General features: G+C 37.6%; 1 protein-coding gene across 9 annotated transcripts in view; it reads right to left on the reverse strand.

Moving 5' to 3' along the window:
• CACNB2 (calcium voltage-gated channel auxiliary subunit beta 2) overlaps window positions 1-15,534 on the reverse strand; it is a 246,214-nt gene that overhangs the window by 15,433 nt on the left and 215,247 nt on the right. For all 9 annotated transcript variants that reach the window (XM_036403351.2, XM_036403326.2, XM_036403358.2 and 6 more), the window contains one exon: window positions 13,725-13,834. In XM_036403351.2, coding sequence (XP_036259244.1) covers window positions 13,725-13,834 — 110 coding nt within the window. The remainder of the gene's footprint in view (window positions 1-13,724; window positions 13,835-15,534) is intronic.

Consider the following 15,534-nt stretch of genomic DNA (forward strand, 5'->3'; position numbering starts at 1 on the left):
GAAAATAATCTTTTCTTCTGGTAGTCATGCTCCCAGCTCCTCAGCACCCTGACTGGCAGTACTTTCCAGGGCAAACCTCTCCAAGACAGATGGGCTGCATCCGCTTTCACAAGTGGTGTAGAAACTGTCTTCCTTCCCCAGTGAAACAAAACTACATCTTATAATAGCAAAATCATCTTTAAAATGAAATCACATTTTCCTGCTCAGATCTTGCTATTGGCTGATTTCACAGAAGAATTAGAGAAGCTGGGTGATTTATGCAAGTCTATAAAGAAAGTCATTGGGCCAGATAAGATTAATTCATATAGGTTTCCCTTTAAAGGTTGTGCATGCTTCATGAACCAAAACCAGATTAGATATCTAGAAATGTTAGAAGACAACCAATAGAGACTTAAAGGTCAAGAAGAGGTACCAAAAATTTAATAGAGAGATTCTTGAAATTACATTATCGGCCTTTTTAGCTATTATGCTGGCAAAAGCTTAACTTTTGCTTGAAAACACAACCTACCTCATCTGGCTAGAGAGGGAGTTTTCTACACCAAACGGTCTCTTTCAAGAGATATGACGAGATTGATTTTTTCTATCTCAGAATAGCACCTGAATAAATCAGATACTATAAAAAGGTTGCAAAATTTCCAAGAGAGAGCAAGGCATCCCAGCTAGTATTTTGGTTCCAAATCAATAGGTGATTGCTATGGTCATTTTATAAACAAAATAACATCTAAATGGTCATCAGAAAATCTATATATGATATCCTTTATTGGAGGAGGTGGACACTGGTTTGGATTAATTAGAGATCACTTCCAACTGTGAATATCTGGAGATCTGGGTGAGCACATACAATCAGTCTTTTACAGCAGTGAACATTGTGAGATGTGCACGGTGTGGTGTGGAAAACATCGATGCATGCTCTGCTGCCGGTCAATAAAAGCACTGTGGTCCAGCTGCTGTCTGAATTAGGACCACATTTTTTAAGACAGAACCTCTGATGGTTCTTGCCACATTCACAATTACACTTTCTACAACTTTGTTGCACAGAGATACTGCTGAAATCACTGAATACCACTGTCTCAGAGTTTTAGTAGAAGATAGTCAATAATCTATCCCTAATTTAAGTACAAATGACAACTAGAATAAACATATCAGAGATAATTTGTCACGCTGTTCTGATGATGAGTTTAGATTGCTTTTCTGCAATTTCAAACCAGCCTCAACACTTCAGTCAGTATAACAGTATTAATTAATGTATCATTTTAAAACCATTCCAGACTACTAAAAAACTCTTGTTCAAGACAATTTATAACCAGCAAAATCTGTCTCTATGTCATTGTATCATAATTTGGTCTGGGGAAGCAGTATTTTCTATACTGCTCGCAGCACTTTTCTGCCAGTAGAGAACACATCTCTGTGGACTAGATTTCCTGGTATACTTTTTGAAACACCCTCTGCCAGGGCAGAGTTTACCTCAGGGTATGTTCTATTGTGAAACACTCCCAGGGCAATAACTGCAGGTAACTACGGTCCTGTGAACCAATCATTTCCACCTAAGTCTGAAAAGGGAGAGAGATCTTTTTTGCCAATTAAAATGGATTTCAGTACCTACTTTTCTTAACTTGAGTATAGGACAAAAGTTCAAGGAACTCCACTGCATGACTGGTGAACTAATACATGTGCCTCTACCTCTTCAGTCAGGAATGGATGGGGAAAAAGCCACAGGCATAGCTGAAGAGGTCCTGATCTCCTGCTCCTTAGAGTACTTTTTCAGCTTCTGGAAAAATTTTCACTTTGCCTGAAATCTTCTTTGAATTCCAACTTTACAAGATTGTTGCAATTAATTACATAATACTAGCTCCCTTTTTAGATGACAAAGGCTTTATCCACTGCTACTGCTTTGGTTTTCATTTTTCTTTAGAAATATCTCAAAACCCAAATTCTCTACCTGTAAAAACTCCTTCTCAACAAGACATTCAACACGAATTATCTCTCAGACTTTTGCCCAAATTAAGCAAATAACTCAAAAAGTCATGTGGGGATAGTAACACAAATGTCACTGCTAGTTAAAATAGGGAGCTGAGAACAGTGACAGTAGGTTATCTTCAAAGCAGCACAGTAATAGCTTTGCAATTTTTCCACCTCCATGAATACCATCTATTTATAATAATGTCCCTTCTTATGTACTGGAGAGGCATAAGAGTGAAGTTAAAACACTAAACTCCAATAAATTGTATTTGCCAATCATAATGAGAGGGATAAAAATAATTAGAATTACTGTGACGATCATCATGAAATGCTGACAGCCCAGCTACAACACTCAAACCCAGAAATCAGCTACCAAATTTTAAAGTGACCCTTACAATCTATTTCATATGGTCTCCTTGGTAACCAAAAAGTGAACATGTTTTAAATGACAGGAGCACTCAACTATTTATTCCATACAATAGGGAGTCAGCTCTAAGAAACAGTAAGTACACATCTCCCAGAGAACTTTGAACATAGCACATTTAAACTTACTTCCAAATATTAATTATCAATATCACTACTGTGCCTTGAATAGAAATTCACTGCAATGAGAGGACAAGTAAATCACTTATCCCATTATGGGCACAGACAAATATTCTTTACACCAGTTGGACCTCACAAGTGAATTCCAGGAAAGAATCTTTCCCGGTTCACTACAATAATCTCACCTAAAATACAGGCAAAGATACAACAACACTTTGTCAATTCCCTACTAACATGATGACCTGTGGTGGAACTTAGGGTCACTTATGTAATGCCATGGTACAGGAACATTCTCTATGGTACACAGCTGGAGAAGCACAACCCTGCTGCAAACCTGGGCTCATCCACAGCAGCCAGGAGCCACCAGGACACAGCTTGACAGAGCAGTGGCTACACCAGCAATTTGTTTCAGCAAGACCCTGATGAAATAGCAGTTCCATGAGAGGGACAAGATGCAAAATGGACACACATGTGGTCTGCAAAGGCCCAAGTGAAACACAAAATACTGCTAGAGGCAGCAAAGAAATTTTGATCTTCACAAGGAGCATTCACATACTCTCAACTGAGCACAGTAGGACTTTTATAGCCTATTAAATTTGACCTTGTCTCCCTGTCTGTGGTTTCTGTGGCTCTGTTTTGTTCATTGAAACAGATAGGAAAAACATGATTTCAACTGCAACAGGTACAGAGACAAATCATGTTTTTTTAAACAAGGCTGCTGATATTACAGATATATGGAATGAAAAGAACACAACTCTGTCAATGTATGCAATACAAAATGATTCGCAACACCTTACACAAATGGCTTTGAAATAATTTTATAAATTAAGGAGAATAGCTATCAGTAGCTGTAATTTTCTATGCTAATTCTTTTATACAAGCACGGTTACTTAAAAATAATTAACCACTAAACTCCATGACTATAACTAACATAATGAGAAGTTTAAGGCAACCTCACGATTTCCATAACAAAGGTGAAAGAAAAAAAATGTAGTTTTTATTCCAGCGCCTTAAACCACCTAGAAGGGCTTGTCTGAAAAAAAGGTGCTAAAGCAAATATCTAAAATCCAAGAAAATAAAAAAAAAATTAGGAAGTGATAATTATTGAGCTGTGCTCTCACAAGTCTCTAATGAGAACAAAATCATGAGCTTGACTGACAGAATTAAAATTTTAAATTTTAATTTGTGATTATGTCTCTAATGAGAACAAAATCATGAGCTTGACTGACAGAATTAAAATTTTAAATTTTAATTTGTGAGTATGTGTGCGTGTACACACGCTTCATATTGAGTGAAAAATCACCAGTGTCTCCATGGGGTCGTGCTGTAAGCAGAATTCAGGCCACAGCAGGCTACCCTGGCTGCTCCAGGGATCTGTGCTCCCTGGAAACAAGGCAATGAGGCCGAGATGCTACCAGGGTGATCCAATAAGCTACAAGGGGTTTGAGCACAGCAGAGCAAGCTAAGAAGAAGCCCCACAGGTATAGAAGTGTTTGGCCTCTTTCTTTTCATCTTCCTCTTTCGACCCCTCAAGGAGCAACACTGCTCTGGGCAGGTGGGGAGCGAATGGGGGCCTGGGCTGGGCAGTCTCCATTGCTTTCCCTGGCAGGAAGCTTCAGTCCCACTCTCCAGGCAGGATTGCATGACCCACCTCACACTGTGGGGTGTCTCAGTGCTGGGTGCAGAATGCTTTGTGCCTCTGCTCCTGCATATCCAGCTAAGAAGGAAAAAAAAATCTTGAAAAGCATAACCCATAGGGAATAAATGCTTTAGCTTAGTCCTTGGGCAACTGGTCTAAAGATGCCTGGATTACAGGTGTTTTAATCAAATGTCTAACCTAAATGTAGTTTTGTCAATATACTTAGATTTCCCTGGTCTCCACCAAACACCTTAGCCACTAGCTTGTTACGTAAAAAGGGGAGGGTGGGAGTGGGAGGACGACAATATTTTCCAGGAAAAGTGTCTGCATGTGTTACTCATGCCTAACAGATGGGGCTCCTGCAAGGGATAAGGCAGAAAGGAGAGAAGCATGTCTGCTGCTCTGCCTGGAGCTCCTGTCTGGGCGCTGCTGAAGGGGAGCTGTGGGGTGAGGTGCTGCAGGAGGAGGAAAACGCTCCTCCTGCCTGCTGAGGCTCAGTTTAGGCAGAATTCAGATGGCTTTTAATGTATACACACGTCCAAGTGGTATTGACAGAAACGATGTCATGTTTGGAAACCTCAACAAAACCAAGATCTATTTATAATGGACTAACATCTCCTGAAATGCAGCACTGTAATTATGTGAAAATATAAAACAGATAGTGTCATTTAAAAATACTAAATGGCACATAAAAATGTCTACTTCCTGCCTCATTTCTCTGGGCTAGCAAAACAATAGCATTCATGGAATGATACTTCTTATGCCAAGTTTAAACTGGAAGTAAATTTTAATGGCCTATGAATGGAAAAGATTGAAAGCAGCAGATTGCAGCAGTAACACAAGTGGCTGAGCACTGCACAAGGGTGCACTGAAATGACCTGTGCCAGGAAGAACCACAGCAACTTCAGAAGGAGCCATGCAGCAGCACAGCACTGCTCCTATCATCAGGCTCCCTCACACTCTGTTAAAGAGTAATTGCAATAGGAAAACTGAGCAAAGAAGGAATCTAACATTTATTTTGTCCAGAGGATCAAGCAAGTGTCTCTACATAGTTCAGAAGGACACCATCATGTCAGGCTGGCAATAACTTGGGTATTTTGCATGATGCCTCATTACCCAGAGCAGTGCTACAGGTAAAAAAGTGCTATAGGTAAAAAAGTGCTATAGACTTTTACAGATCTAGCCCATACATAGGCACCGAGTAAGCATTCCCTTGGTCTGTTGTTTTTTTTTCAGAACAAAGATAAATAAAAATGTTCAGCCTTTCTCACAGACAGGACGTAGAAATACTCCATCCTTGGCTATTCAACCCCTCCTGCTGATGGTGTGCCACTCACAAAACATTTGCGTATTCACTGAGTGGGAGAGATTCTGACTCTGCAGCCTGATGCTCAGAGTGGGAGGCAAAACACATGGATTCCAGTTCCTTCTCCAGGGAAAGTTTAATTATTTTGCAAAATGCGTAAGGCTCAGCAGGACCAACCAACAGCCATCCTAAAGGTGCTCATAGCCCTGGCATGGTGATGGGAATGATGAATCCATGCCTCTCTTAGCAGAGAACAGAACTGAACCCAGACTCCTTTGCATTCTGGTTGACAATGCAAACTTTTAATCTTGAATAAAATGGGGACACAGACTGCTGCACTTTAATAAGTTTCACCAGCCCAGGACAAAGAAAAAGCCTCAATCAATTCAACCTACAGTGTGAATAGCTTTAAGGAAAGCAAACTCTACTCCTAACAAACAGCTAACTAGCTAAAAATATTTTATTCACCTATCCAAGTATCCTGTCTATTACAAAGATATCCATAACCTTAGAATTTATTTTAACACATTGCTACACTATTTTTTGAGCACATGTTTTGTTTCAATGTAATTATCAATCACACATATTTCTGCATAGTATCATGAGAAAATATAAGAGCAGGTTGCTAAGAGTTATTTCTAATTGACAGAAATCAATAATTTTTTCCCCCATATACCCTTTGAAAACACTCAAGAAATTTCATTCAAATGCTTTGCCTATACTGTATCAAACCTATTTGAAAGCTGAAATATTGGAAAGTTAGTAATAAACTTCTAAATCAGAACTACCTAAAGAATTCATTAGGGAAATTCTGACATTAGATGTTAAGGAAATCAAGGCTGTTCCAGCAGGATAAAACAGTATTTTGGGACATGTGAGACTGATAAATTATAACAGGTTCACTAAATTCATGCTACTCTTTCTCCATTTGTGGGCAAAAAGAAGTATAGCTACATCCTCACGAAAACTCAAAAGCTCTTAGCTGCTATTTTACTGCATTCTGGTTCAAGGCAGGTTCAGGTTTACCAAGTTAACATATTTAACACTTGAGAGTGAGAGTTATGGACATTTGTCACAGCTATCTTGAACATAAAATTATTAAGGGACAATCACGATTTTCCATAACACATTGAACATCTCCTTTATTTTCTTTGAACTATATTTCTTTGAACTCTGAGACTTTGGGAAGGAAATGCACTCTTGGTTAAGTCCAAATTTTGCATTCCTTTTCCTTGGCCTCTGTAAGCAATGAAGGATTTTTATGAGGCCTACCTAGCACTCTCTTAAATTTACCTTTGACTTATAGTTGAGGAAGCCTTTACTTGAAAATTATCCTACAGCACAACTGTCATTAAATTACCAGACACGGAAAATACATAGTAATATCATGTATGTATAAAATATGCAGTATGTATGTATGTATATATATACACACATATGTATATATTTAACAAATAAATTGTTACCATAGTTTCAAGCATTCTATTGCCTTCTCACACAAATATCAAGGAAAAAAAAGGCCACAAGGTTGAAATTTGCACAGCTAATCCACAACTGTCTCTTTGAGCATTTATATTTCATTTTCAGAAGACAAAACTTCACGGTATTAACCTAATGATGTGAATGGAAGCTCTATTCGCTTTTTAGAGACAGCCTTCCAAAAGTAGGTGCTCAATTGCACATGCAAAGTGGGTGCATGTAATACCTGACAGGTTACTGCATATACACATGGAAAGAAAATAAACACTCCCAGGCACGTGATGGCAATCAATTTACCATAAAGACAATGACACATTTTACATCCATGGTCACATGTCTGTGTTAGAACAGGCAGATTAGGTGCACACATCTCAGAAAATGCACAATGGGATACCTAATTTGTGGTGTTTACTTGTCAATGTCAACTTTATTTTTAGAATTACTTGAAAATAAATAAGGAAAAACCAGCAAGGTTTTCTAAAAGAAAGACTTAGCAACACAGTACAGGATCAGCTTTTGTCTGTCAGTGAGCCAGATGCAAGAAACACACGGTGGTTCTGTCAGGTACAATAGAGAACTGAACACAAAACAGCAGGAAAAGTAATTTGCAAGCTTGTATACATACCTAAAACATCTGGAAAGGGAGAGCATTAATGAAGCAAAGAATGGAGAAAGCCAACACAATCAGGTTTTGTACAAAGCATACAGCATGAGGTAAGGTTATAACAAGTATAACATACACAGAAAAAGCTTTGGGTTCTTTTGACAACGAAATGCAGCAGAAGCACAAAGCTGGTTCAGTTTCTGCAAATGGCATGTGTCCATATAAAGAATTAACTAAGCCAATTGGGGCTGATTTTCAAATGAATAAGGTTTAACCACGTACTGTACATTGTTGGAGAAAAAATCTGTACAAAATTACAGATTTCTTCTAGGCTTTTAAAAGAAATTTGCCCTTTCCCTCCATTTAGTTCTAACATCTCATGTGTTAAAACATGTAACAATATTGACAAGCAAACATTTCCCTTTACATCAAAACAAGCTTAATTAGAGAGTGTCCAGTTTCAAACTGGGACAGAGAGGAATAAGACTGTACTATCCACCTAAATCTTTATGAGCCAGACACTATTTTCATAAAGTTCTCGAGAACATTTTTATACTAAATATTCAGTGGCAGCATTGGTTTCCAATAAGTCAAATCCCAAGCCTATTTTTAACTGATTCCATTACAAAAGCAAACTGTCAGTCGATAGGTGTGTGTAGCATTATAAGTTGAGAGGGACTCCTTTATAATCCTGTAAAGCCAGTTCTTTGTGGCTATTCCTATTTTTGATTATCACATTGTTGGTGTATGTCACTTTGAAATTCTGGTTCGTCTATTAAATCATTCCAAAGAATGGTGCTCACTTCACTCTTTTCTGTGCTATGTACAACAATGCAGACCTGTATTGGGTGATAAGGTAAGAGTTCTCAAAAAGAGGTACATTTATTTTCCAGAGAAAAGTATTTGGTATTAATATATCAAGCACAGAACCTTTTTACTAACTTAATTAATTAATGGAACACTTATTAAAATATAAAAAAACAATAAAATATTTTCAGAAGTCTAAGAAATAGCCTTCTCTGCTGCAGTTACAACTGGTGCTCACAAACGTGATCATAAATGAGGGGTAGATCAGTGGCCTGGCTGCATGAGGTACCACTACACAAAGTTTGATGAGTAAAAAAATAGCTTTTCATTGAGTCTCGTAGGAAGAAGGAATTTAGATTAACAAAAAGCAGTTCTAAATATGTGTACATATATATATATATATATATATATATATATATATATATATACAGCAAATATGTATATATATATTTGCATAAAGGCATTTTTAAGTTGTACCAGATATAGGAATAAACCACGTATATCTCTGTCCACGTGCCAATGACTGTTCAAGGAGGAGAGAGAAGAGAGCAACTCATCTCCCCACATCTCATAGCTCACAGTTGTGCAGCCAGGAAGCCATTTCAGAGCAAACCACAACAAACCAAAACAAATACTGTTTTTCCTTAACAAGAACAAAAATTTTTTGTGATAAATACCAGTTTTAAATAACTAGGCCAGAACTAAGTCATTGTAGATAGTCTCAAGAAAAACAAACAAACAAACAAAACGAAACAAAACAAAACAAAAAACCAGAACAAATTTAGAATTTAGTATTTGCTGAAATTCTAGGGTTTTTTTCTTTCCCCCCTCAGTGATTTGGGAAAAAGACCCTATTAATTGTCATTTTATAGAAGGGAAAATGTAGGTAGAGAAAAAAAATCTTTTTCCAGGACTCTAAGCAGATCTGCAGCAGATACTAGAAAAGAACTAATGTGATGTGAGTCCTGATTTAATGATGGGTCTATAAGACTTGTAGTAGTACAGAATACTATTGGCTGCAAAGATAATGCTGATAAAATATGAAATGCCAAAATATCTCTCCTAAACCAAATCTTTTGTGATCTGTATTCCAAGAGAGCACATTCAGGAACATACAATATAGCTGTTTCTTTAGGGCTGCTCTCTCATTCAGTATGCAACTCCATACACTGACAACTGATAAGAAGCCACTGAATAATTTACTTTCTCTTCATTGTCAAATACATGTTTCACATCTCATTTAGAACACGTGGCTCTAATCTTTCTCTGAAAACAGAATGCATAAAATATTTATAGGCTATTTTGTGGAGCTTACTTTGGTGGTATATGCAGAAAAAAAGATTTTTCCCTTTGAAACATCCAGTTAGGTGAGAAGCTGTAATTATTCGTATATTCCAAAGAGAAAACTGAATTATAGAGAATAATCACAATTTATGAATAATTCGGGGGGATTAATTTTCAGAAATGTAGTGTCTGATTCTTCAGAGTAATTACCAGTAAAAATTATATTCAGAATAGAAATGTAGGAAATCCTGATTCCTGGGGATTCTTTCTTCCAAAATGGAACATAACCTTGAAGCTTCTTTTAGAAGTCAGTACTAAGACTCAGGACATTCCTGATGCTGCTCTGTACTGTCAGTACAGAGTATCAGTACTGATCTGAGAGAAGGAAAAAATTCTTTGAGCTAGGCTGGGAATGAAAAGAATTCCTCCCCAGTTAAATGTCTGCAAAGAGTAGAGCCTAAAATAAGAGAACTTCTGGGGAATGAAGATCCACAAGGCTGACATTTTACAAGCTCCCAAGAGGAGCTCCAGTACTACATAAAGGACTGCCTGTTTTCTATCCCCCTTCTCCAGGGGGATAGAGGCAGTCCATTACCATGCAACATGCTGGTTTTGATGGTATACACTATTATTTGACAGGTCCAAAGCTTGAACTTCTGTTTCAGCTACAACACTCAGTCTTTCTACAGAAGATGCTTGAAGCATGCAAAGAACACTGGGGAAAAATAGCCATCTTCATAAAGTCTGTGAATAACTAATCCAGTACTGTGCAGCAGTTCTGTATCAGAAACAGCAAAAGCCACTATTGCACTGGGGCAATTGCATTGCTTCCAATTCTCCAGCCTGTCTTATACATTTATCAAGAATATTAAGACAGAGGACTGGTGGAAAGGTAGTCTGTAAATATTTGATCAAAGACTGGATCTCAGCATATATAACCTAAAGATATTAAAATGCTGCACAGTTGGCCTTATTATCACTTCCTAACCTTTATTTTGCACTGCTTGAATTTGTAAAACTAGTAATATTCTTTTAATAGGATATTTTGTTGACTTATAGCAAATTCATCACGCAAACTGAAAAAAAAATCCACTATATAGTGATATTGCCACTCACCTCTTCTACTTCAGCCAACTAAATACTCACAGCAGTGGTGTGTTGTCACCTACCAGCAGACTACAATGATGTTTTTTTGATTCTGACTCTTATTTCTGCCTTGAGGTACATTGCAGATAGGCAAGGGAACAGGCTGTAACATGCCTTGTACTTTTTTCTTTTGCCTTCTGCAAGAGTTTTCCACTGTCTTACAAAAGCAGTTACCTTTTCTGACTCCAGCTTATTTTATCTCAGTTTTCCTCCCAACACTGCTGCCACATCACTTCCCTCCCTGACTTCGTGTCTGATTTCTGTCCTCTCATGGTTTATCCCATGCCTAGACCACTGACCTGGAGGTGCTTTATCAGTGGGTTTGACTATCCCAACTCCTTCTCCATATGTCCAACTTTTTCCATAGTGGATTTTCACTACTTGCCTTCCTGCCTTAGCCTGGCCTGCCATTTATTCCTCCAGGTGAACATCTTTCAAGTAAATGACTTTTTATTCAATTCTCCATGCTGCACAGCAAAGGAGGGACTGCAAATTGAAAGATGAGCATCTTTTCACCTCACTGCTGCTTGGCTGCCCTGACTCAGCCTGCTGGGAGCAGGTTCTGCTCAGCATTTCCTTCCCAAGGAAAGCTGAGTCTTCAATCAATTCAGATGTAAAACTTGGCATGTGTTAAAAGCAGCCTCTAATACTTTGGTCAAGTTTTCTCATTAGTTTCATAAAATTGCCCAGAAATACGTAACTGAAATTTTGTTCAATTCACTACCAAATTTCAAAACCCTGTTAGATTACTAAAACAATGGAAGTATTACAGTTTCTGAAAGAAAAGGGTTTGAGAATATTTTTGCATACGTAAAATTAATTTTTTCCCTAACTTTACGCTAGAATGACCCAGTTGCTCTGGTCAAAGGTCTTCAAAGTTATTTTATAAATCAGTTAATTTTTAGAACAATTATATGCAACTGAAAACCTGATATGTAGCAGGAAATCTTAGTTAATAACAGGCCTCTTACAAAAACTGCAGAGACACATCTACCTATCTATCCACATATTTGCATATATATATATATAAACATTGTCATGTTTTGGGTGTCCCAAACTGAGGCTCTGTCAGAACTCCCATTTTAAATACCTCCATCTAAAAAAGCACCTTGACACAAAGAAAAAATGTTGATGCTCTCAAGAGTACAGTTCTACACGAGGTAAAGGTGTACAAGATTGGGCAACATTTAATTTTTATTGATTTTTTTTCCTGTATAGAATTTTGTGATAGGTGTTTCACATATATGAGAAATTAATGATATGCTTTCACTGCTGCACATATTTCTAGAGTATTGCAAAATTGCATAAGCTTTGCTGATGAGGCTTAATCATCATGATTCTGCTCCATGACTAGTTAGCCTTCATACTTATTACCAGTTTTCAGTCCTAGTCAAAATAAGTGACACTTCATCTTTTCATTAGATTATTAAACAGTCTTTGATGACAAGACTGAAATTCACACAGAAGAATATTCTTGTGTGTAAAGATATTAATTATGTTGTTACAGTACATTGTATTTTCATATTTGAAAACACTTAAAATAAGACACACTTGGAAGCTACAGACTACTTTCAAGAAAAAATTCACAGCCTCCATATAGCTGAAAGCAAAGGTTTTACAAAACAAACTTTCAAGAAAGGGAAGTAAAATTTTTTAAGGTGGACAAGCTTATTCTAAAAAGTATTACTATACTAGGCAAATGTTAAATATTCAGTCACAGTTCAGGTGTTGGAAATTTTTTTGTTGCATATGTGATAAGAACTTATTTAATAGGATGAATGAAACTACTTTCTTGTTTCACAAAATTTAAAATTTTTCAAGATGCAATGCTGTGTTCAGGGGAAACCAATCTCTGTCAAAGGCTACTAAGAGGAACCTGCAGCTCTGTAAAGGCAGAAACACGACTGAGTATTCACCTGGGATGTAGCAAGTTCCCCTTTTTTTGGTATTTGACGGGGGACTTGAGCAGGACTTATGGGATTTATGGGATTTTGTCCCGTATCTCAGTCAAGCCTTACACAAGTACGTAGATGTAGACTCCTGGCAGGATTCATCTCAGAATCATAGAATGGTTTGTATTGGAAGGGACCTTATAGGTCATCTAGCTCTAGCCCCCTGCCATGGACAGGGAACCTTCCCTGAGACCTCTTGGCTATTTCCAGGTGTCTCTACACAGGGAATGCACCAGTGACAGCAGCAGAGTCCTGGATACAGCTCACTCTAGAGGAAAGGCAAAGGCAGTCAGGAATTAAGACTCCAAAATGATCACCTTTTCCTCCTGACTCTAAGGACACCTTGCGATTGGAAGTTCAAGGGCAGCCACCTGTACTGTAAATGGCTACATTCAATTACAACTACCCAGCTAAGCTTTTTTTTTTTCCTAATAAATGTTTAATTATTGATACAATTGGACAAGCTTCAGTACAAAAAGACTCACGTAAGATGACAGATATTTTGGCTATGAATGTAGCTATACAATTTTTTAAAAAATCTCCCTTTTTGCATCCTTCCTTTTTTTGTACCAACCTTACAATTAGTTAAAACTGATAAAAAATGCATAAAGTGTGTACTTCAATAATTTTTCTCAGGCTTCATGTCAGTAGCTATCACTACTAGTAATCTCATTAAAAATCATGCAAAGTATAAATAATATTCATATAATTCCAAGTATTTAACCAGAAGAACATGTCTTCAGATTTTATATGGATGGCTGCCTCTCCCCACTGAGGCCAACAGTGAAACATGAAAACTGAGCACAAACAGAATAAACCAAAATCAGCACTATTGGAAGTTTACCTGACAGCGATTTTAAAACGATTTCTAGTGCCAGGATTTCTGAATTATGGGAACTGTGATTTTCCCACAGCAGAGAGAAGGCTATTTTTAGCTTACACATATGGAAGGAGAGTAGCATACTTCACAGGCAATTTGTAGACAGCTTCACTGCAGGTACTTACCTAGGCTTGATCTGGTGTTAGAGCGCTCTATGATCGCGTGCTTGCTGGGATTGTTTAACACTGAGCGTTTGGCAAGCGAGATGTCTGCTGTGACTCGTGTAATTGATATACTGCAAAATAAATACAGCAAAATAGCACTGAGTGTTATTTAGCTTTCAGGGATGTGGGGAGAAGTCTCGTTTAACACTAGAAGATGGCTAAGACTACAAGAAAATAAGTTCTCAGCAGCACAGTATGCTTCACCCAATGTGAACAGAGAAAAAACTTTATCTAACTTAATATTGCTACAATAACCACTGATAAGTCACTCTCCTACACATGCCTAGGGAGAGGGGAGGCAGGAGGAGGTCAGGGATTGCTGCAAAAGATGGGACTTCCCTGGGGTCTCCAGGACTGGTGAGGGTCTGACATTTCACCAGTATCCCCAGTATGAACAGGCTGGTTTCTCCTTTCCCTGACTTCTTGAATGAAAAGAATATACTGAATGACAACCTGGCTTACTTTAGCCATACCTGTAAGACATGTAGGGATATGCAGAATTAAATGGTAAAGGTAAGGCTTATTAGGGAAATGAGTCCAGCAATATAATTAAGGGGTTTTTTGCTTGTTTTGGTTTGGGTTTTTTATTGTTCAGCTTACTAGAATGTGTTTTTCTAACAGAGTGCAAGAGCTACCCATAAATTTCCAGAAAAATTCATGCTAGCAATGAAATGCTAGCGCCTAAAAATAGGAACTGTTACTTGGAGAAGCACATACTTGAAAAGCCTAGGTTGACTATCTGGCAAGCTCAGTTTTGTGTTTATGAGAAAAGATAAACCAAGAAAGAAGTGGTTACTTTCAGTTGTTTGCACTGCTGCATAATCTTCTGAATATTCTTCTTCCTAGGAAAACAGTTACCTTGGTATATTTTGCTTTACAGGGTCAAAATGCCCCCTTAAGTTCTTTTTCAAACTCTCTGGTCGAATGAGGTTTAGAGGTCACATTTTTCCAGTGCTGAGAGTTAAATCGGACTGATGATATTCCCTGTTCTTCCTTGTAGGATTTTACTTGCAATTTAAAAGAGGAAATAGATTTGCTAAGTGGGGGGCTCCTCTCTAGCAAGCACAGTCAGACGCTGTTTGTTCATCTGAAATGTAATCCAATAGGCCATTTCCCAATGAACTCAACATGTGTATGCACTTATCTAAAAAATGTCACAGAGCCAGAAGTTAATATGAAAAACCAGAATTATGTGCACAATACTGATTAGTAATATAATTTTGGAAATCTAGGGGTGATTGAACTTAAGCTAAAAGCATAATCAAAGATGGTGATTTCTGGCACAGCTCCTCACAGATAATGCCACTTGTCTTAAAATTAAATCAAACATGTATATTGGGATACTTATTAGTTTTCTTTATTTGCTAATGGAAGGATTGCACAAACTTTTACAGCTTTTTGGTTTTTTGAGTTGATTTGGATTCTTTTCTGCCAGTCTTTCTTCCTACAGGCAATAGTAAATTTTTGCCTTTCAAAATGAAATGATGGTATACTGAACAACGCCAGATTTATCAGTCTGTCTAGGAAAAATACTATTTTTAATTTTAAGACTTTTTACCATCTTTCTGAGGACATTTTCACATCTTTGAGAAACGTCACATCAGGAAGACCAAGTCTGCTCTCAAAACAAAGAGTGTTTATGTTAATCTTGCAAAACAATTGCAACGAGAGCAGGGACAACAGTATGGCAGCACAAAGCAGTAGCATGAACCTGAGAATTTCTGGTGTAAATCTGTTCAGGACCTTAAGTAATGATTCCAATGGCTACTGA

Source organism: Molothrus ater, chromosome 1 (genome assembly GCF_012460135.2).
Source record: "Molothrus ater isolate BHLD 08-10-18 breed brown headed cowbird chromosome 1, BPBGC_Mater_1.1, whole genome shotgun sequence".
Classification (NCBI taxonomy): Eukaryota; Metazoa; Chordata; class Aves; order Passeriformes; family Icteridae; genus Molothrus; species Molothrus ater.